We start from the raw sequence: 23104 nt of genomic DNA on the forward strand, positions 1-23104 counted from the left end.
AATTTAATTTAGTCGTTACTATTTACCTTGATGGGATGTTTTCTCAAAGATGTGCAGAAAAACTTGTATATAAAAGGCAAAAAGCGAAGGAGCTATTGGAAAGGAAAGAAAAGGATAAACAAAAAAGAAAAAGGTGTACTGTATTCGCTTTTCATTTTATTCTTGTGAGCTCATTGCAAGCACAACAATTTTTTGTTTCTTTTTCACTTTTTTAAACTCCTATTGATTTTTTGTTGAAATGTAGAGAAAGAGAATCAAGTGATGATGATACCACTGATGATGATTATGATAGTAGTCACAGTACTGGTAAACGAAGGAAAGGTAATCTTTTAAATTTTTTTTTTGCATAGAGTTGATATGAATCTTACACTATGTCATGAAAAGGTTACATCATCAATATCATGAGATATTCTTCTCATAGATGACATATCAAAGCTAAAGCTATGGTTTGAGAAAATACATAAATCCTCACGGTTAACTATGATTATGTAGATAACTTTAGCTGATTTTTTAGAGATGTAACAATCGATTCTCAACTATTCAAGATCAGCCTTTATTAATATTTTTAATACACCTAAGCTATATCTGACATGGTTTTAAATGTCGACCGACATGTTGGATCAGAGGTTGGAGCGACACGGATATGGTCATTTCAAGTCGAATATCATTTTTGAGCCCATGTCGGACATATCGGGGGATATTGCGGACATATCGACCGATTTTCAGCCCTAAAAAAAATTAGAAATCGGCCGATTTTTTTTATTTTTTATTATTTTTTTGAGTTGATAAGTATTGGGGTTTGAGTTTAATACTCAAAGCCTACTTGATTAATTCTTTTTTAACCTTTTGTTCCGCCGCGGACTCCTCTCGTTCGTCTTCGTCTTTACAAATTGAGAATGATTATTTGGATAGTGATTTATTGAGAATGATTATTTGGATAAAATAAAATAAAAAATAAATATAGAAATTGCACTCTTCATTTAAAGAAGAAAAGATACAAATGATAGGTTTCATACTCGGACACTTCACAGAGTAGAGTAGTGTGTAGGAACTGAGCATAGGCTAGAATCACACTCGCATTAAGCACTTCCACTAGGGCTACTAGGCAATCAGACTCTTCAACTACCTCAAAAACTCATATACCTAATAGTAACTGCAATTCACATGTAGGGTTTCTCACAAACACTTTTCTCTCCTCCCTCAAATGAAAAAGTATATTATTTATAGACCTAAAAATAAAATCTTAATCCGAACTAATGGATAACATCAAATCACACATTCTAACATAATAACATATTCATTCCTAACTAAATAATAAACTCAATCCTAATTAAAGATATCAACTAAAAAAATCAATTCCTTAATGAGAAATCCTAATCCAATCACATTAAATCTTTTACCAGGTTCACATCCAAATTTGTTGTGCATCTCTTGCAGTTGAAGAAACTCTACCTTGAGTTTTAAAATTGAATCTCATTGAACTTGGAATTGTTGTATTTCTGATTTTGAATGTGCAATGGTGGATATATTCGGCTTTGATACCAAATGATAGGGGCCAGAAGAATAGTGATAAGGATGATTATTAGGATAAAATAAAATAAAAAACTAATATAGAAATAGCATTTAAAGAAAATGTGTAAATGATGGACTTCACACCAGGGCACTTCATATGACAGCAACTCACATGTCTAGTACTGTCTACAATTAACATACAAGATTTCTCACAAATATTTTTTTCTCATCCCTCAAATGAAAAAATATATTTATTTATAGAACTAAAATAAAATTATAATCCTAACTAATAGATAACATCAAATCACACATCATAACTTAAGAACAAACTCAATCCTAATTAAAAATCACAACTAAAAGAAAAACTAAATCCTTAACAAGAAATCGTAATTCAATCACATTAAATCTTTTCCCAGATTCACATCCAAATCTGTCTTGCATCACTTTGGCTTTGTTTCTAGGTGTATATATCTGTTTAATTTTTTAGTGTTAGTTACACAAGTTAATCACAAGCTTTCATGGTTTTCACTGTAAAGTACAATAAAATCTATAATGTACTACTATAAACTGCCCATGAATTATTTAACTTCTAAAAATTTTGTATGAGCGTTAATGGAATTATTGTTTCCTCCTTCAGGAAAATGAATCATAAACCAGCAATAAACTTTAACTCGTTTCGCACTAAACTACACTGAACATTTAAATTGCTTTAATTTAATAATAGTTAAAGTATATTACGATTATCTAACTTTAAACTAATTTTGTTTGGGCATCCATGGAAAAGGTAAAATTATTAGTTTGTCCTTCACTTTGGAAAAACAAATCACAAAATAACAATAGTATTGTACTACTATCTCAGTAAATTATAATGAAGATCCAAAATTGCTTTAATTTAAGTATGGGTAGACCGGCCTTCGTACGTTGTTATGAAGCAAATCATTTTAATTTAGAATTCGTGGCGGGCTAGATATTTAAAGGATTTTTTGTCTACCGTTTTCTCTTCTTCTCCCTTACTTTTGTTTCTTTCCTCTTTTACTATTTAGCCCCTAAACTGTTCGCACCAAAATTTGACGAACTCATCTTAAGAAATCAATTTGGATACTGAAATAAAATCATCAATTTCAAAGAAAGTTTCTTTCTCTAACCTCGTTTTCTTTTCTAGTGCAAATCCACAATACTAGTTCATCCACTTTCCCAACTGCGATAAATGAACGTCAAATATCAACTAGCAGTATTGGAAAAATTTTCGAGACAGAAAATATTCTAAGAAACAAAATAACATCAAGAAGGTAGTTGTTGATGTAAACAGCCTAAAATTAGCATTTGTTTAATAAAAGCTCTCTTTTCCTCTTGCTCTAAAAAAATCCTAATGTAATTGGGTTTGTTTCGATGATTTTGGACTATAAAATGGACTAGCAAATAACCCAGCTGGACATGGGGGACAGAGAAAACTTCACACATAGCAAGCAAGAACTCTTGAAAATGAGCGAAAACTTAATTGAAATTACATATTCCTTTAAAAGATTATTGGATATAATATTGATCGATTATTCCAATTGTATCTAAGTTGAGTGTGACACAGGCTAAGGATCCATTGATCTTGACATGAAAACATCTGAAAAAATATGAAAGCTTGTACATAACATGGTAGTTTATGTATGGCATATGCTAGATAAAAATCTTGGCTTTCGGTAAACCAATCACGCTAGAGAAAATAAGGGGTCGACCAAAGTCCATTGCAATCTGATCCCAGATATCCTAAACACAAAAGGGTTAAATATCTTGCGTCGAGCATGAAAAGCTTGGAGATATGATGATTGGGAAGGAATAAGAAGTTTGACTCTTGAGACTATCACATGGCTGATAAATTTAGTTGATTTGTGTGCTTCAGTATTGCAGTTGTAGTTATGACCATTTTTATCACTAAATGCACATGTTCTGTTGACGCATCAAACAAAGTTATAAGATGTAGGAGCAAAGTTATAAGATGCAGGAGCTCAGGATAAAATGTTTTAAGATTTATGTGCAGACTTACATTGATGCACATATAAATGTTTCATTCTACAAGAAAAACAGAAGCAATATGCTGAAGATTTGACTTGACGTAAAAGTGTTTGTGCAGAGAAACATTTTGGATTGTTATATCATTGCATTTGAGAAAATTTTGATAGAATTTTGTGTTGCTAATTGTACAGGATAATTCATGGAATAATTGGGTAGCTTTAGAACATTTAGAGATATCTTCTTATAGTATACAATAAAACCCTCAATTAATAACATGAGCTTCATTTAACCTTGTGCGGTTTCTAATACTCTCAAAGTTGCTGTAAAAGTTAAGATCTAAAAATGACCCTTTCTATGACTATAATATATGATAGAACATTAAGTCTATAAAAGCAAATGCATAACTACATTATTTTAAATAATCATGGGAGATGAAGACTTACAATCAGATTAGTTAGATTGTGAAATTGGTGGTAGATGGGTCATGCATCAGTTGAAGTTAACTGGGAAAAAAGAGAACTCTATGCTTAGTTTGATAACTATAACAAGGGGAACATATAGTAAAAACAATGTTGTATAAATATAGGTATGGGTGCGGGTAAGGCCGTAAGGGTACGAGTACGAGACACAACAAACTTGAAAAAAGTAGGGTACGGGGACACGGCTAAATATAAAAATTATATAGGAGATATTTCATATTTATAACCTTAGTAGTATAAAAAATTATATTTTTTTACAATGTTTTTTCATTCATAGAGTTTCAGCCTAATTTCCAAACACCCTAGAAGGGTCTTCAGTGTCTTCCCATCCATAAGAAAGTCATAATTCAAGAAATCAAAGCATCTTCCCTCTCTTCCGCTAAAAGACAATTAGTCAAATTCTTAAGACTTCGAATTGCCTCTAGTTCCCATGTGCTTGGTCACATGGGAGGATGACACATTAGCATTGAAAGGATTAAAAAAACCAACAGCTCAACATAAGGTCACCATGTGATCCCCACTCTAAAAAAAGATAAAAAAACTCTCTCAAACACACAACAGCCCAAACAACCCCTTTATTTCATCGTCTTCTTCCCACCATTCATCCCTCTTCACTTTCCCTTGAACCCAAACTTTTCATGGCCATGTCTTAACCGTTTGGGTATGCAACCGTACCCGAAACATGTCGGACACAGGTACGGAGCCCTAGAAGCCATGTCGGGATATCCTAGAATAGAAGTAATTAGGAAATAACAATGTTATCATTTGAACTAAACCAAACTTAAGAAGTCTTACGGTTAGAAATTTTACACTATGGAAATACAAGTTGATATGATATCTTGAAAAGAAAAATTGCCTGGAATTCCGTGATTTACTTTTGGAAGACACCCACCTTGCGACCTCCGTTTCTTTTTCTCCTCTTCGGATTTCCAAGCCTATCTTATGATATCTCTTTTGATCTCTACCATCCACCAGCCTTGTTTCTTCTCATCAACGTTTCAATCAAGGAAAGTGCAATCTTCAAGTACAAGCTCATTCCAACCACTATTACACCCATCTCTCCCAATCACCAAAAAAAAGCCAACCCACATCACACCCTCAATGGAGTATGAATTGATGTCACACATGTTGTACTTTACCTTTCACATTCAGCCCTTGCAATATTTTATCCTCACCCTAACTCAACAATGTTTACTCATAGGAGGAAGAAAACAAAAAACTAATGAACAGTGGATGTCAACTTTTAATGTCAAAGAATGATGTAGGATAGACACGAGAAATTAAAAATAGTTAAACACCCACGTACAGCTGTTAAACAAGTTATATTGAGAAAGAAATCTTAGAATTTGATGTCGACTTGAGTTTGCCATTGACACGCTTGGCAACATAGGCCTTTATGGTTTAATGGTGTCATCCAAGGAATCACGACTAGTTGAATATTGCTGTAAGATGTTCTTTTGCAATGAAAGGTGTTTAGGATGATGAAAATTTTTATTAGAATTTGAGGATTGATAGCCTTTTTTTGTTACTTTTTTAGAGAATGTTGGGTTTCTTATTCTTTCTCAGATCATACAGACCTTAACGATTTTTTCCTCTCTGTGGAAGATACTAAGGATTGTAGAAGTGTGTGAGTATGGAAAAACTTGAGATTATATACAGATTAGGGAAGACCGGGATCACAAAAATATATGATATATTAAGGATTTTGTTGTCCAAAAAAGGTAGGTCCTAGAGGGTATTTCAAGAAAAAGCATGAAAAACTTGATGTGGTTTATTTTATTTGTAAATACATGGTAGTTTATTGTGATAGTTGTGAGTGTTTGACGGTACTTTGCAAATTCTTGTTAGGAAATTTGCCAAAGGCAGAATTTGAATTTTTGGCCTGTTGATACATTAGTGGAGTTTTTGGGTATACTTGTAAAGATTCTTCTATTAGCCTGTAGATACATTTAAGAAGTTTTTTGAATTATAATGGAGATTTTCTGATTTAGATGACACAACTTGTGAATCATCATTGAAGTCTATAGCCCATCAACAAGGTCTTGATTTTGATCATTGGTTCCGTGAAATTCTAGTGGGATATGTTCCCAGCTACTGCAGAAAAAAGTTTAATGGAATTGCTAGTAGATACATTCAAACCATTAATCATGTCAATCGCAGTTTTTCCCAGTTTAAAGTTATTGGGCATGTTAAATAGGGTTAATTTGGCATCTGAGGCAACACCAATTGAATGCAAAGTGAGCAATTTTAGAGAGAGATTGCGTCAAAAGGATCTTGGGAGTATATATTTAAACAAGTCTTATTCTTTAATTTATGTTGTATTGTCTATAGTAGTGACAAATTATCCAAAGGAAAATTGTGGAGAGTACTGTTGTAAATAGCGGTACATAGCGCCGTTATAGCGGTTTTCATAGCATTAGCGCTGATTACCGCTATGCTATTAATTAGCGAAAGCGGTAACAAATAGTAGCCAAAATCTCTATTTGCTGGTGATTGCGCGCAATAGTGGGTTTTAACAGTTAAAAGCGTTGAATAGCACTTTTGACTGCTAAAACCCACTTTTATTTTGTGGATAGCTTTATATTCTACCCGACCCATACCCAAAGCCGAACTGTTTTGTCATTAAAACCTATCAGACCCCTCTCTCTCTCTCTCTCGTCTTTGATTAGCTGCCACAAAAGAGAAAAAATACTAGCCGCCGATTCTCTCCCTTTCTCTCTTCGGTGCTTCCCATATCTAGTGCTTCCGCCACCACCTCCACCATCTCTAGTGCTTTTTTATTCTTTATAGTACTTCGTTAATATTATGCAATTGTTACACATCTATTTCATACTTAGGATCTCTATAAATCATCAAATATGCATTTGTAGGTTTTTTAGATTTTTCTATAGGTTTTTCATATTTTAGAATATTTAAATTTGATCGTTATTTGGCTATGCGCTATTTGCTGTTATTTTGTCGCTATAGGCGCAAATAGCCTTGGCGATACCTCACCGCTACGCGACGCTATCTGCTATCAATAACCTTGGTGGAGAGTAGAAGCAAAATTTGTGGAAAGCAGAAAAAAATAAGTGGCAAGGCAAATGTTGAGTCTCAGGGGCTTTGGTGGCAAAATATGCCGAGGCTTTTTAAAGAATTGGAAAGTAATGCAGTCTAGGAAAAAGTAAACAATAGTGCATAGCTAATAATGTAAATAAGAGTTTCCATTAATATATCAATTGCAACGGCATAGATTAATAGAAGAAGATAATACTCATGTTATGATTCTTCTTTAAATCTTGAAGCAGATCTGAAGTGCACAGATGCAGAGGGGCTAAAGGGGCACGTTAAATGACTTTTAAAACAATGATGCCAAGTTTACTTCCTTCACTTGGAGCTTGGTTGGGATTTAAGATGGGTTTCCTTGCAATTGGATAATAAGGAATAATTGGATTGTTGGACGTTAATAGATTGACCTTTTATTTTTAAAATGCTCAGGAGTAAGAGATTGAGGTGTCCTTTCATCCTTAATGATCTTCCATTATAGTACATTTAGATCCAAATTTGAATCCTGTTATAATATGTGCTGGATATTTGAGAATGCCCAGGCTTTAAATGTATTTGAGTTTTGGTTCCATGTTTTCCTTTCTTTTATCACCATCTTGCCTTCTACTTCGTAGAAAATTAACCTTTTGATTTTTGTGTGGATAGGCCGGAAGACTTCCTCGTCAGCAAGTGGTGCAAAGAATGATGATGATGAAAATTTCGAGGAGTATCTGGAGGGCATGTTTCCATGATAACTCTAATGTATTTGGTTAATAACATCTAACTACAGCAATCACCTACGCAGTTCTTTGCTTCTTGTGCAGCTGTATATAATACCTGAAACAAAAGATCTAAAGCTGGGCGTTTCTCTGTTTGTGGTTATATAACATGTAAGAGGTGGATGATGCTCTATTTCATCACATGCTACCACTTTGATATTGTTCATTTAAGTTAAGCTACTTATTGGTTGCATAATCTAGTGTATTTGCTAAATCATATTTCATTTCGGTCGGACTTGATTTCTTTCCTTACCTCATACAATTTAGAAACTCCTGTACAGTGAGTTGATAAGCTACACAACCATTTCATCGACGAATTTGGAAATTGCTGTACAGTGAAGCAGTCGAACCTAACCGTGCATGTTGCGTATATTGACTGGGTAGATTATTATTACTTCATTGAGGAATGAACACCTTAGCTTTTGTTCCCTTTCTCATTTTTAAATTCAACTTTTGAATACTATAGTAGCTCTGAAAGATTGTTTTAAGTTTAGCTTGAGCAGTCTTTGGGTTGTTCTAGCTTGTTGCTGTTATCATTACACCCTCCATTATTTTTGTCTGCTGCCTTCAGCTTATCCAGTTGCTAGAATTTCTGGTGCATGTTTGAATAGTCTTTTCAAGTTGGCACTGTTTGTTTTCCCTCCCAGACTCTTGCTATCCTCCTTTCAGCTTGATAAAATGCCATGTGTACATCTGTTATTGGCAGAAAAATCCCTAGGGATAAGATACCCTTAGCGGCATTCTCCCAACCTCACCCATCATTGGCGTCTCACTTTTTAGTCCCACATTGGTTCATATCGCTCACACCGAACCGCAATCAAACAACTCCGAAAAAAAGATGGCATCAGTCAGTATGGCCTCTTCCTTTGTTGGCACTGCAGCTGCTGGAAACAGCCGGAGCTCTGTCGTGGCCAAGGCCGCTGCTGGCAGCCGGAGGCTGCATGCTGCTGCTGCAAATTTTTGATGCAAAGGAGAGAAGGCGGAGGAACAGCCGGATGATGCAGCCGTGGCTTGCCAGTGCAGCGCGGCTGCCGCTGACAGCTGTGCGTGGGGTCTGGGCCGGGAATGGTGGCTTTTGCGGAGGAGGATGAGCCGAAGCGAGGCAGCGTGGAGGCAAGGAAGAAGTACTCTCCTATATGTGTCACCATGCCGACTGCTCGCGTTTGCCACAAGATAGCGTGAGGGAGTTAAAATTGATGCTTTTGTTGTTGTATCGTGTCTTTTGGGTTCATTTAAGCGGGCATATGGTTATGTAAAATTTGGTTGGAAATGAAATTGGCTTGTCAATAATTGCTTGCTTGCTTGCTTCGGATTGTTGATGCCACTCATTTCTCGATTATTATCTTATTTGGAAATGGCTATTATTCATACATTTATAGCTTTGATCGTATAGCTATATATTGATCTTTAACCTCTTATTTTGAGCCGTGATCTTATTATATATTATATATATATACTATATTATATATTACACCTATATATATATATATATATATACTATATATATATAGGGTATGACTTGGTACAAAGCAGCAAAAGTTGGTGCTGGTAGGATGTGTCAGCATCCGCCCCTTCCATCATTCAATATGCGGACGCACACACTGTCCACCCATGGGTAGTGAGTGGACCTGAGGATGTCGACAGCCATCACCTTTACCCACCACCAAACCACCAAAATTTGTGCGTTAGTAATAAGATACGAACTTTCTCATCATATATATATATAAATATACCTATATCATTATATATATCCATATATATATATAATATATATATATATATATATAATATATATATAATATATGATATATATAAGAGAGAGAGAGAGAGAGAGAGAGAGAGAAGAGAGAGAGAGGAGAGAAATTAGTGTAGTTTGTAGCCCAAGCTACAAAAGTTGTGCTGGTAGTGAAAGTGTCCTATTCCATCCACTCATGTTTAATTCTGAACCACTCCAACCCAATATGAATCCGTCGGGCCTTCGATTTCAATGAGTGGAGACAGATATTGCCCAACTCACTACAAGCCATCAAATTGTGCTTGGTACCCAGGCAATCCCATTTCTCTCCTCTCTCTCTCTCTCTCTCTCTCATCTCTATATATTAATATAATATTATATACTTATATATATATCATATATATATATAGATAATTGGGAAATGTTTTCCTAAGGTGACACCTTAGATTCCCACCTAAGGAAGCGGTCTAAAATCACATCATTCCCTTTTTTTTACGATCCACTCCATTGAACTTGATCTACACGTTCTTAAACCCAAACACACTAATTTTGGGATGAACCCGTTGTGTTTTGATCCTTCATCCACTAACCGTAATTTTAACGGTTTCAAATGAATAGAACCTTTTGCACGGCTCAACGAATAGTCAAAACACGACGGGTTCACCCTAAAATTGTTGTGTTTGGGTTTAAGAATGTGTAGATCAAGTTCAACAGAGCGAATCGCAAAAAAATTAGGGAATGATGTGATTTTAAGCCGCTTCCTTAGGTGGGAATTTAAGGTGTCACATTAGGAAAACATTACCATATATATATATATATATATATATATATATATGAGAAATATGGGTATGCTTGGTACCAAGCACAAATTTTGTGCTTGGTAGTGATATGTCACATCCTCATCCACTCACTACCCATGTGAATTTGTTCCCACATTTGAATGAGTGGAGAGAGATTTGACACCTCACTACCAAGCACAACCTTTTGTGCTTGGTACCAAGCATACCCATATTTCTCATATTAGAAATATGGGCATGCTTGGTACCAAGAACAAATTTTGTGCTTGGTAGTGATGTGTCACATCCTCATCCACTCATTACCCATGTGAATTTGTTCCCATATTTGAATGAGTGGAGGGGGATTTGACACCTCACTACCAAACACAACTTTTTGTGCTTGGTACCAAGCATACCCATATTTCTCTCTCTCTCTCTCTCTCTCTCTCTATATATATATATATATATATATATTATATATATATAATATATATATATATATATTAGATATATATATATGTATATATATATGGAGAAAACTGGCATGAGGTTGCAGCGTAGCGGGAAATGTGCGCTGACAGGGGGTGATTGAAAAAAACCCCACCTTTGTTATCTCTGTCGTTCCAGCTGTTCCCAATATCTCTCTCTCCAGCTCTCTCTCTTCTCGCCAGGGGGTGATTTGAAAAAAAATGCTCCTCTCCTCCTGCCAGTTCAAGAAGATCTCGGTGACCAAATCCCATTCTCGTGACGCCAAATTTCATTTTTCTTTCCCAAATCTCTCTCTCCAGGCTCTCTCTCCCAGTATCTCAATCCCAGATCTGATTTAAGATGCTCCTCTCTCTCCCCAGTTCCTCTCTCCGACGCTCGAGCACCTCCCGCCATCCTTTGCGGCTTGCCGCGACCACTGCGCACCGCCCTGAGCTCCTCTACTCCGCCAGTTCCTCCGGCCGCCGCGATCACCTCCGGCCCTCCTTGCCGGCCGCCGCGACCACCGCCTGAGCTCCTCTCTCCGCCGAGCCTGCAGCCGACGCGATCACCTCCGCCTCTCGTAAGTCTATTTTAAACCCTATTGGTCATGTAGAAAGTGTAGTTAGCTTGAGATTTCAGTATTTAATAAAAAGAGGAACTGGTTTCTATTTGTAAAAATTTGTTTGCTTGGTCTTTAATAAAAAGATCGTAGGTTTCTATTTGTTCAATTGCTTAGTCTTCAATTTGTTTGCTTGTTCATATAGAAAGTCTTGTATCTTTTGGGTTTACATACTGGGGATGCTAGATGTGTCTTTCTTGTTGTTGTTTTAATGTAGATTAGAGCAACTTTGCCTATGACGTGTTGAAGGTTTCAAACACAATAGTAAAGTTTATGAGATTTGATGGAATTAATACTTTTAAGTATAAAATAAGTCTTGGTTAAAGGAGGAAGAGACTATTGACAACCAGGGACACTATAGCTTGTGTATTTAAGCGGTTTGTTGTTTTCAACTTTCGTTATGTATTTAACTATTGTTATTCACCGTATCCCAGTTTTATATTCAAAACTGTCTGATCTTATGTTACTCTGGGTCTATGTTTATCAAATGATTTACTGGCAATAGAAGATAGTGATAGGTTCTTTGATTGCCAATTTTTGCTAATTTAGCATATTTTTACCTCCAAAATGATTATATTACAGTCATAGGTATGAAAAAAAATGAAATGAGAATAAAAACTGATAAGCACCGTTTTCATGACTTGAGCTAAATTAGAGGTTTTAATAACCAGCTGAAAACAAAAAAAAAGGAAATGACAAAAATACTAAGTTTGTTTTTCTTGAATTTATTTTTTTCTTTAGGAGTGTGGAATGGAGGAATGGGAGAATCAAGTGTTATTGGAATTGAAACTGCGGCCAATACTGTAAATGCTCCTAAACCACTACTAGGAATGAAGTTTAATAGTCATGAAGAAGCTTATAACTATTATAACTCTTATGCATTGTTGATGGGTTTTGGAATAAGGAAGAGCAGTGTGAATTACTCTCGCAAGACTAGAGAAGTGGTAGACAAAAAGTTTGTTTGTGATAAGGAGGGCTATAAACCTAATAGTGGCAAGATAGAGATCCCTCTTCAGCGAGAGACCCGAGTGGGATGTAAGGCAATGATGCGAGTTAAATTATTGGAGGACAAATCGTGGGAGGTCACGGGGTTTGTTGAAGAACATACAAATCATGTGTTGAGTAGTCCAGACAAAGCAAAAATGCACAGATCACATCAACAATTTCATAAAACTCAAAGATGTAAAGAGAAGAAGGTATGCCTCCTTCCACTATTTCTCGCGTTATCAATGCAACCAATGGAAGAGACGGTGAATTTGTGACATCACAACAGTGCATTGATCATATCAGAACCCAAAGAGTCAACAATATTGGTCATGAATGCATATCTATCATTCGACATTTTCAGAGTATGACAGCGAATGATCCAGAATTTTATTTTGCAATAGAAGTAGACAGTAGTGGACAAAGGAGGAGTGTATTCTGGGCCGACGGAAGATCAAGAGCATCTTATTTGCAATTCAGTGATGTTATTGCGTTTGGTGTGACATACAGAACTAATAAGTTCGGTCTTTCATTTGCTCCATTTACTGGTGTAAATCACCATAGGCAGTCCACTTTACTTGGTTGTGCATTATTAGCCGATGAACAGGAAGATACCTTTGTTCGGTTATTTGAAGAATGGCTGAAATGCATGCACGGCATTGAACCAGGTGCTATTATAACAGATCAGGATAGAGCAATGTGTAATGCTATTCACTCAGTGTTTCCAACGAAAAGACATCGTTATTGCTATTGGCACATGCAAAAGCATATTATTGATCATTTGCCTACTTTGGTATCTCGTTATGGTGAACAGTTTCAAAGGTATTGGGGCTTGTGGTGCAATAGTTCTTCAATTGAACAATGTGAAGGATATTGGGTTGAGATGAAAGAGAAGTTTGATATAAATGAAGAAGGGGAGGGATGGTTGCAAATAGTTTACAAATGCAGAGAACACTAGGTGCCGTGTTATCTGAAGGATACTTTTTTTGCTGGAATGAGATCGAGCCAAAGGAGTGAAAGTATTAATGCATTTTTTGATGGGTATGTTAACTCACAGACTCAGTTACACGAGTTTGTGACACAATATGAAAAAGCAGTAACTCATCGTCGCTTAAGTGAAGCCCATGAAGATTTTAAGAGTCTGAACACAAAGCCGGTTATGCTCCTTGGACATCCAATTGAGATCCAAGCTGGAGAAATGTATACACGCAATATGTTTGATGTGTTCCATACTGAATTCAAAGGATTTGGTACAGAGTTCTGTGAAGAATTGAGAAAAGATGGGGACATTGTTGAATACAAGGTCTGTAAGTTTACAGATAGAGGAAAATGGGAGGTGGTTACTTATGAACAATCCAGTCAGATCCAGTTCTGTTGCACTTGTGCTTTGTTTGAAACTAATGGTGTTGTATGTAGACATATATTATCGCTAATGATGGCTAGGCAAATGGATTCATTACCCGACCACTACATCCTACACCGTTGGACCATACATGCAAGGCATCGTAACATTGGGGTTGGCAATATTGTATTTGGAAGAAACATCACCAGCTGTGAAGAGAAGATTAATTTATTAAAATCTTGGGCTTTAAGAGCAAAATTCAATAATGTGCTCGAGCTTGCATTTGATTCAGAAGAGAAGCTGCAACAACTTGATGATGTGCTAACAAATTTCATGGAATCACTTGAAGAAGAAGTTGGAGAAACTCAAGATCAAATTATGGATATTCCTCAACCTTCCGCACCTATTTCACATACAATAGAGAACATTCCTTAGATAACAGTTCGTGATCCTGATAGACCTGCAAGGACTAAAGGTCGTCCACGCAATGCTACTAGAATCCAGTCAGGTTTAGAACAGGCATAAGAAAAGAAAGAAAGGAAGAAACGCATATGTAGCAGATGTGGTGAACTCAGGCATTATAGAACTAGTTGTAAAGTTAACTTGCAAAGGTACCATTTTCGTTGATATTCAGTTTTAACCCTATATAAGTTTATGAAACTTGATAGCACAAAGTCATATCTCATGATTAATTTGTCATATAATTTGCAGGTAAACATATGCACGGGTGGTGGATGTATTGGTTTGTTCAAAAAGTCATATCTCATGATTAATGTACGTATGATTGCTTACATTTTTGTGTATCAATCTTTAACAATGCTTTATTTACTCTGTTTTTAACTTTTAACAAAAAATTTATTTGCTTGTACATGTTGCTCAAGTTCATCCACAACTGTTGCTGATTGTCTTGTAGCTGCTGATGTATTACTACATTTTATGTATTAAGACTGATTGTGTTAAGACTGATTGTGCCTTGTAGCTACTGATGTGTTAAGATATATAATAAACTTTAACTATATTTCCATTTTTCAAAGGTACAACTCAGTTTGTATTGCTCTTATTACAGGGAAAATGAAAAAGAATTCACAACTCAACATTTCCATCCACAGCAGGCATATGCCAGGAGCAACAACAGCTTTCCTACATAAATCAAACTTACCTATAAGTCAAATCATTACAAAATATAGTTAAATATGATGCTCCAGACTATAAACTGCAGAAAGAGGTTTAAAAAAAGTGTCCTAATCAACAGACAACTATACAACCAATATTGCACGCGCGCATATGAGGAGTTGCTTTCGTGCTATATGGTCTATCATCTCCAACAACAAACAGGAGAGCGATAATATCTGCAACTTTCAGCTTTCTAATCACTTCATGATTAAGAAGCAAGCAGTTATATCCAATTATACAAGTGCTGTGGAGTTCATGCAGGAGAGGCATTGAGCAATGAAACTGGCTACTACTGAGGAAATAGGTGCCAGTGATGATCTGGTGACAGGTTTTCCTTGATTTTCTCTAGCCTCCTGAGAATCTCAATAAAAGAAGGCCTCTGGTGCATATCTTGAGACCAACATTGGTCCGTCAACCTAAGAGAGATCAGCAACAAACAAGGCTATGCAATTAAATACACAAGCGCGACTGTTTAGGTTAAGTTTTTCTTGACTAAGACTGAAATGGAACCAGATGCACACATATTAAACGAGAAAGAGAAACAACAGTCACAAGACATGCTTTTTTCAGCAGAAAGGTATTAAGAAAGCATGACATAGCTATTGATCTGATACAAACAATATGACATAAGTTCTCACAATCACATAAGTTCTCACAAGATACATAAGTTTCACAATCTCACAATCACATAAGTTACTCGATACATAAGTTCTCACAATCACATATTTTTTGCAAGAGAGGAAAAAAATAAATACGACAATGATACATATTACAAACACTAATATTATAAACACTGAACCTAATGCAAAAGCATAGATGGGGGAAATAGTAGTTCTTGAGCTCGATGCAGAATCAGGTGTCGGGACATAAAAAGATATTTGGACATGCCCTGTACTAGATGCTGAATCACAAGCGATGCTGTGCTTATCCCATTCAACCAAAGCCTCTTCGTACGTTGCATACCCTTTATATGCGGCATTTGGGAATTTATCAACTTGCATTTTACAATCCTCCCAATTATTAAAAATTCCACACCGTCGACCTCTCTTCACAATGTAAAAACTCTTTCTTGCCATGGACCCACCTAAAAAATTATGGTTTGAAGCAAAATCACAGTAAAAACTCTCTTAATTTCTTTGTGGAATTAAGAGAAATTATAAGTGCAGTAGCATATACTTTGCAAACATGCAGTAGCATATACTTTGCAAACATGCAGTAGCATATACTTTGCAAACATGCAGTAGCATATACTTTGCAAATTATAAGAGAAATTATGGTTCTGGATTGATTGGATTATAGATGTAATTGTGTTTTTTGTCATATAATTTGCAAACATGCAGTAGCATATACTTTATGAATTTTCTTTAATTAAACTTGGTAAAATTAAAGCACAATACTGGTAAGCCCAAAAGTTCCTTGAATAAGAAGTTTGTAACATGTTTTAATTAAACCTGACTTCATATCAGCTACGCTGATGGAACATTCAAAAGTTCCTTGAATAAGAAGTTTGTAACATGTTTTATTTCTCTATAATGCCAACTTTTGTTCTCTGTAATGCAATTAACCATCTCATGTCCGTCTCACTGTCTAGATCCAGTTCTATATTTTACCAAAATTACCATCGAGATTATATAAACATGCTGTTTTTAAGAGTGTGCTGTTTAATATGTTTTATTTCCCCTACGCTGGCAGCTCATGGCCAGTTTTCTCATATGAATAACATATATATATGAGAGAAATGGAGAACCTTGGTACCAAGTTGCTTAAAGCAACTTGGTAGTGATGTGGCCAAATCTTGCCCCTACATCACACCTCGAAGATAGAGCCTCAACCACCCTTCACTAACTCCAATGTAGATGTAGAGACAAAATTAGGTCATATCACTACCAAGTTGCTTAGAGCAACTTGGTACCAAGTTTTTCCATTTCTCTCTCTCTCTCTCTCTCTCTCTCTCTATATATATATAATATGTATATATATAAGAGCAAATGCACAATTCATGCTCGATGTATAAATCTGGAAATTTATGATCAGCGAAGAGATTTTGTATTTTTATCATAGATGTAGTTAGAATTTGGAAAAACGTAAAAGACAAAAGTTATAGGTATCTTCAATATCTTTCCAACAGGTCTTAGACCACCTCATTCCGAGGTCGGACGTGAAAGTTATAGCCAAAATACCAAAGGTTATTTTCCTAGTCAGATTAGGATTCCTGGTTCGGGTCAAACGGGTTTATTTCGGGTTTGCATATATATAAACATGTGTTTTCACAAAAATTAACATCTTTATATTAGAGTTTCAAACCCTAGCAGTCCCTCTTCCTCTCTCTGAATCCCTAGCCCTAAAGTTGAGAATTTTGAGAGCTTTGTGAAGCAAATATCAACACGAGGGCGAGATCATCAACGTGTAGCAAGGGGAAAACGGCTTGGTTGTACTTCTTTTTGGTTTTTGGTTATTTCAGAGGCTTAGAACAACGTCTAAGGTAAGATTATCTTCACCCAAACACTTCCCCATAGTTAAATAACTAGTTAGATGTTTAATATGATGTTGAATATGTGTTTTCGTGCTTGAATCTTAACATGATGTGATAAAATTTAAATTTTTAATGTTAAAACATAAACCAATGCTAGATTAGTAATTTTTTTTCTTGCTGTTTATGATAGTATCATGATCATGATCATTAGGGTTTTTCATAATTTCATTTATATATGAGAAATTTAAGTGATGTACTAAATAAATATTTTTTGCAGAAAACTACAGCAATTGTATCATGTTTAACTGAGATTTTGAATTAGAAAATAAACTCTAAATTTAACCAAACCAGTTTCAAATGAAAGATATATGTATTTAGTTTCTAAAAAAGAAGATAAATCTTAAAAATCATTTGTATAGAGAAAGATATGATCTTTTTACTAACAACATGTCCTGTAGAAAAACGGCTGCACATATATAATGTTTAACTAATGATTTGGGATAACAAATGAACTCCAAACTGAACCAAAATTATTTCATCTGAAAGATGTGTGAATGTAGTTTTCAAAACAGAAAACTTTTACAAATAGTATTCCTAGAGAAAGATATGCTTGTTTTACTAACAGATGTCATGTCTGTTTTTCCTGCTCGTTTTGTGGAGCTGTGTTGCGCCGTTTAGAGGTGCGTTCGCGGAGTTTTGAGCCGCTTGATATTATACGTATAGTCATAAATATGTTATGTTATACATTTAAGAATCCCAATGGGATTATGATAAATTTTGATTTGATCATATTTGAATTAGATATAGTTCATATACATATTGGATGTCGTTGATGAGCACAACTAATTAGTACTATATGGGATAGTGCGTCGATACACCAGATATACACGGTTTATACATGAGGTAACTATCATTGATAAGCATAGCTCAATATTATATGGGATAGTACATCGACATGCCAGAGGTACAAAGATTTATGTGGATATCGTTGATGAGCTCAGTTCAATACTACATAAGGTAATGCGTCGATATTTCACATGTACATGCCATTGAGTCGGATTTTAGGAGGCTTGATCTAGCCGTCCGTCCCGCACTAGGGTGCGATGAGGCTCGTGAGCCGTATTTCTAGGATGCCTATTTGGTAGTCCGTCCCGCACTCATGTTATGCACTGAGATCGCGATGAGACTAATGAGCCGTGTACACAGTTCAGGATACCTATAGGATAGTCCGTCACACTGAGATAATTACTTGATAGCCTAAGTATGACAAATGCCGATTATAAATACGACCTATCAGTGAACTATATAACTGAGATACGCTACTTTTGAAAGTATACAAAATTATGTATTGGTATTTTATTCTCCTTCCTAGTGATAGTGGAATATATTATAAATACGATGTGTTGATATCTTATTTCTTTTACTGTCTTTTTTTTTTCTTAGTTGGGATCAATGATTAGAGATTCATAATTTGAGATATATGGTATATACATGAGGGTTTACTTGTTTGGATTATTTCGCTCGACGTACCAGTCTCGTGTTATGGATCTCTAATTATTGGTTTCATTAGATTGTTTATTTTTATTTTGGTATTAATGTTTAGATGTTTACGATTCGGGACATATGGTATATACATGAGGGTTTTTTTGTTTGGATTATTTTGCTCGACGTACTACATCTCGTTTTGTAGGTATCTGAATATTAATTCCGCTAGATACGAAGAAAATGATATAGGTATACTATGCTTAATAGATAGAACCTTCACTCCATCCTAGCAGCCCTTCCCCTGGGACGGATGGGGGTAATCTTGCTGTAGCGCTTTGACGCTCTTGTTGTTGTTTCTTTTTCTTTTAAAAATACCCTTTCAGGTAGCTCGGAGTTCCGGAGAGCCGCAAGATAACGGAGTTCTTGCATAGTCGTCGTCCCGAGAGATTTATTAGAGGCTCCACTATAGTTTTAAATTTTATTCAGACTTAGAGTTTAGTTTCATTTTGTAAAGGCAATGTGCCTTAGTTCGACTTTCCGTTTTGATTCATGTTGAGACATCGTATGTTATTTCAGACTCCATATGTATTTCAGTTTATTTTCAGTTGAGACATGACCTTTATTTATGAGATATCATCCTCTTTATTATGTCTATTATTATTGTTCTACCTCTTTGCCTGTTTTGTACCTACGCTTTTATTTGATCCCACTAGAGGATATTGCTATGATTGGTGAAACTTGTTGTTATATAGTACAGTTGCATGACAGGTTTGACATCTCTGGGTTTACCTTGGACTGCAGCCGTGTGTGAAAACAGGGGCGTCACAGTTGGTATCAGAGCTCTAGTTCCAGTATCCTTAGGATTACCTCCTGTATGAGAGGTTGAGTTCTGTATTGAATTGTAGCCAGGCACAGCTCCGATATCCCGCGCACCCTATCACATGACACCAGCTGAGATGAGGGAGCTTCAGACCCAGTTGGACGAGTTGTTAGCTCAGGGTTTTATTCATGGGAGTCATTCTCTGTGGAGAGTGCCAGTTCTCTTCGTGAAGAAGAAGGACGACAATATGCGTTTGTGTATTGATTATAAAGAGTTGAAAAAGGTCACTATCCGGAATAGGTACCCATTACCTAGGATTTATGACTTGTTCGATCAGCTGCGCGAAGCGCATGTTTCTCAAAGGCTGATCTTCATTTTGGGTTATTGTAGTTGCGAGTTCGGGAGAGGGATTTTTCCAAAGCCGTGTTTTCCTGATTCGATATGAATCTTTTGAGTTTCTGGTCATACCATTTGGGTTGACCAATGCACTCGCTGTATTCATGGATTTGATGAACCGAGTTTTTCGTCCCTTCTTGGATCAGTTCATGATAGTTTTTATCGACGACATCCTCATTTATTTGAGATCGGAGGTAGAGCACGAGCAACATCTATGGTTAGCTTTGCAGACTCTACAGGAGCATCAGCTATATGTCAAGTTTAGCGAATGTAAGTTTTGACTTTCAGAAATCAGATTTCTCGGTCACGTCATCAGCAGAAAGGGCATAGCAATAGATCCGGCTAAGATTTCAGCAGTTCTTGATTTGGAATCCGCCGAAGACGGAGATTAAGATTCATAGCTTTTTGGGTTTAGCCGGCTATTATTAGAAGTTTATCTAGGACATCTTGAAGATTTCGACACCACATACACGCCTTACGAAGAAGGGTGTATAGTTCATTTGGAGCATGGAGTACCAGAAGGCCTTTGATACCTTGAAGGCTAAATTGTCTACAGCGCCAGTTTTAACTATTCCGAGCAACGACAGGACATTTGTGGTCTACACAAATACATCATTGGCAGAGTTAGGAGACGTTTTGATGCAGACTCAGAGAGTAGTAACATATGTCTCGCAGCAATTGAGAGTACATGAGCAGATCTATTTCCACTTATGACTTGGAGTTAGCAGCAGAGGCATTTGCACTGAAGTCATGGAGACTTTACTTATATGAAGTACAGTTTGAATTATTCACAGACATCAGAGTCTTAAATATCTTTTCTCTCAGAAGGAACTCGACCAGAGACAAAGGAGGTGAATTGAAGTTTAATCAAGGACTACTGACCCTGGTCCGCACGATTCAGTAATCATCTGGCGGTAAGCCGAAAATGCTCGTAGCAGATGACTTGTAGTAAGAAGAAAAGTCAACATCGGGTTATGCGGCTTAGAGGTTGCTCGATTGCTATTGAATATTTCTCACCTTAGCCAGTGTGAATTTTAGACATATGAGAATTGGTAGAAACCAGTAGCATTGTACGGGAGCTGTGTCAGTTGCAGCCAGCCTTGGAGTGTCAGAGTGTCAGAATCAGTTATGAAACATATTTGCAATTCAGCATCCAAAGGTAGAAAATTTACAAAGAGGCTTAAGACTGATATGGACCGTTAGAGCGAGATGGATAGCTCTACAGATGAAGGACAGGTGGTTTATAGCCAGCCAATGCAGAGCCTTAAGAGCGGGAGTCGGCTAGATGAAACACATCGTACTCGGTACACAGCTGCATTTCCAGAGACCCTAGATCGTAAAAAGGACCTAAAGAGACACTCTTGCGAGATGAGAGTGATCATGCACGTAGGAAGATTTTGTTGACCTTCTTGTTATTGCATGATGTTTAACAAATAATTATACCACTAATAGTTGTTATGTCTGATATTAATGTGTTTTACTTATTTAATTATAGACAAACAACAAAGTTGAAGGAGGATGGATGAATAGAAGCTTCACGTAATATCTTAATGGAGGTTGGCGGAATAGGTAGGTGAAGCTAATGTAACAATTCAAAGTTCAAGCATCTCCAAGTTTCAAGCTTCATCACGCAAGTGTACCAAGTAATCGAGCCTTATTTGAAGATCAAGATCTAGCTTGAGGCTAACTTAGTTTAGGTTTGTATATTATGTGGTGTTAAGTACACTTAAGCTCAATATCATAGTACACACACGTATTTGGGTACAGCGTTATCTACGTATATATTGATAGTTAATAATATCATACTATGCATGGTTTTGGGTTTTTATGTTTATTAAATATGAAATAATACATATTTCATATTTATTATGTGATCTTGGTTTAACTACGTTCAGATATGAAACAAATATATTTTCATATACCATACTCAAAGGTTTATTTCTATTGTATTTTTTAAAAATATTGTATTCTTAGTTTTTGGACTTAACAATAATCATATACATACTTTATTAAGTCTATATAATCATTGTGCAAAGTTTCAAAACATGGTTTAGCCAAAATGTCAAAATTCACATGTTTACATTTTTATGTTTTGGCCTATTTTGTAAAATAATGATATTTTTTATTTGGGAAGTCCTTTTTGGAAACCAGTTATTGTAGCATGTTTATTATTATGTATATAATCATTCCCAAAAGTTTTACATTTTTTGGAATTTGTTTGATATTTTTAAACAGTGTTTTAAATTCAGAAAAATAGTTTTCAGAACTTCATTTTTATGTATTAGTTCACGGTCGATCGTCACGGTCGACCGCGCCTGAGTCCTTTGCATAGTGGGCAGTAGAAACTTTCGCGGTCGACCGCCACGATCGACCGTCGGCTGAAAATTTCTCGCGGGCGACCGCCGCGGTCGATCGCCGCGGTCGACCGCCGCGGTCGACCGTCGAACTCTCTGGAGTTTTCTGCTGGTTTTTTGTTGCTCGCAGTCGACCGCCGCTCTGTCAGATTTTGATATATCCGTTTTTTTTGTCTTTTTGCTTGGTTTTCTTGGGTTTTTGGGCTTGTTTCATGAGCCTATATATACTCCATGCCCTCATACTTCTAAGGGTACTCAAGAAATGTTTTAAACAAGTTTAAAGAGTTTTAAACAAGGGTTTAAGTGTGTTTTAGTGTTTGTTTGGTTTGAAGATTGTTTTCACAAGTGGAGGAGATCATCTTCTTGTTTGGGCTCCAATCTCCATCTCTCCATCTTGTCATCTATTGGAGAAGTTTTCTAAACTCTATCTAGCTTTACATTTGCTTAGTTATTTGATTATCATTCTTTAAAGCTAGTTTTTATATTGAGTTTAGATTTGATTATATTATCTCATTGTTATACACACCCACTTGAGCTTATTGTATTTGCATTCATAATATATTTGGGGTTGTGAGAGTTGTAACATTGAGTGTGAGCTTTCATTGTGTTCTCATCCATAGTAAAGAACAAACAATTATTGTATTGAGCCTAATTGTGAAATTACTTTGTAATACACTTGTA

General features: G+C 36.0%; 2 protein-coding genes across 3 annotated transcripts in view; both read left to right on the forward strand.

Moving 5' to 3' along the window:
- LOC109834480 (protein FRA10AC1) overlaps window positions 1-8022 on the forward strand; it is a 33629-nt gene extending 25607 nt beyond the window's left edge. The window contains exons 9-11 of one of the 2 annotated variants that reach the window (XM_020402503.1): window positions 50-133; window positions 245-321; window positions 7686-8022. In XM_020402503.1, coding sequence (XP_020258092.1) covers window positions 50-133; window positions 245-321; window positions 7686-7771 — 247 coding nt within the window. In that variant the 3' untranslated portion in view covers window positions 7772-8022. The remainder of the gene's footprint in view (window positions 1-49; window positions 134-244; window positions 322-7685) is intronic. The other variant, XM_020402504.1, reaches the window with a different exon arrangement.
- LOC109835440 (protein FAR1-RELATED SEQUENCE 5-like) lies at window positions 12155-13338 on the forward strand. The gene is made up of 2 exons (XM_020403421.1): window positions 12155-12592; window positions 12745-13338. The coding sequence occupies exons 1-2, from the start codon at window positions 12155-12157 to the stop codon at window positions 13336-13338; spliced, it is 1032 nt and encodes a 343-aa protein (XP_020259010.1).

Source organism: Asparagus officinalis, chromosome 3 (assembly GCF_001876935.1).
Source record: "Asparagus officinalis chromosome 3, Aspof.V1, whole genome shotgun sequence".
Classification (NCBI taxonomy): Eukaryota; Viridiplantae; Streptophyta; class Magnoliopsida; order Asparagales; family Asparagaceae; genus Asparagus; species Asparagus officinalis.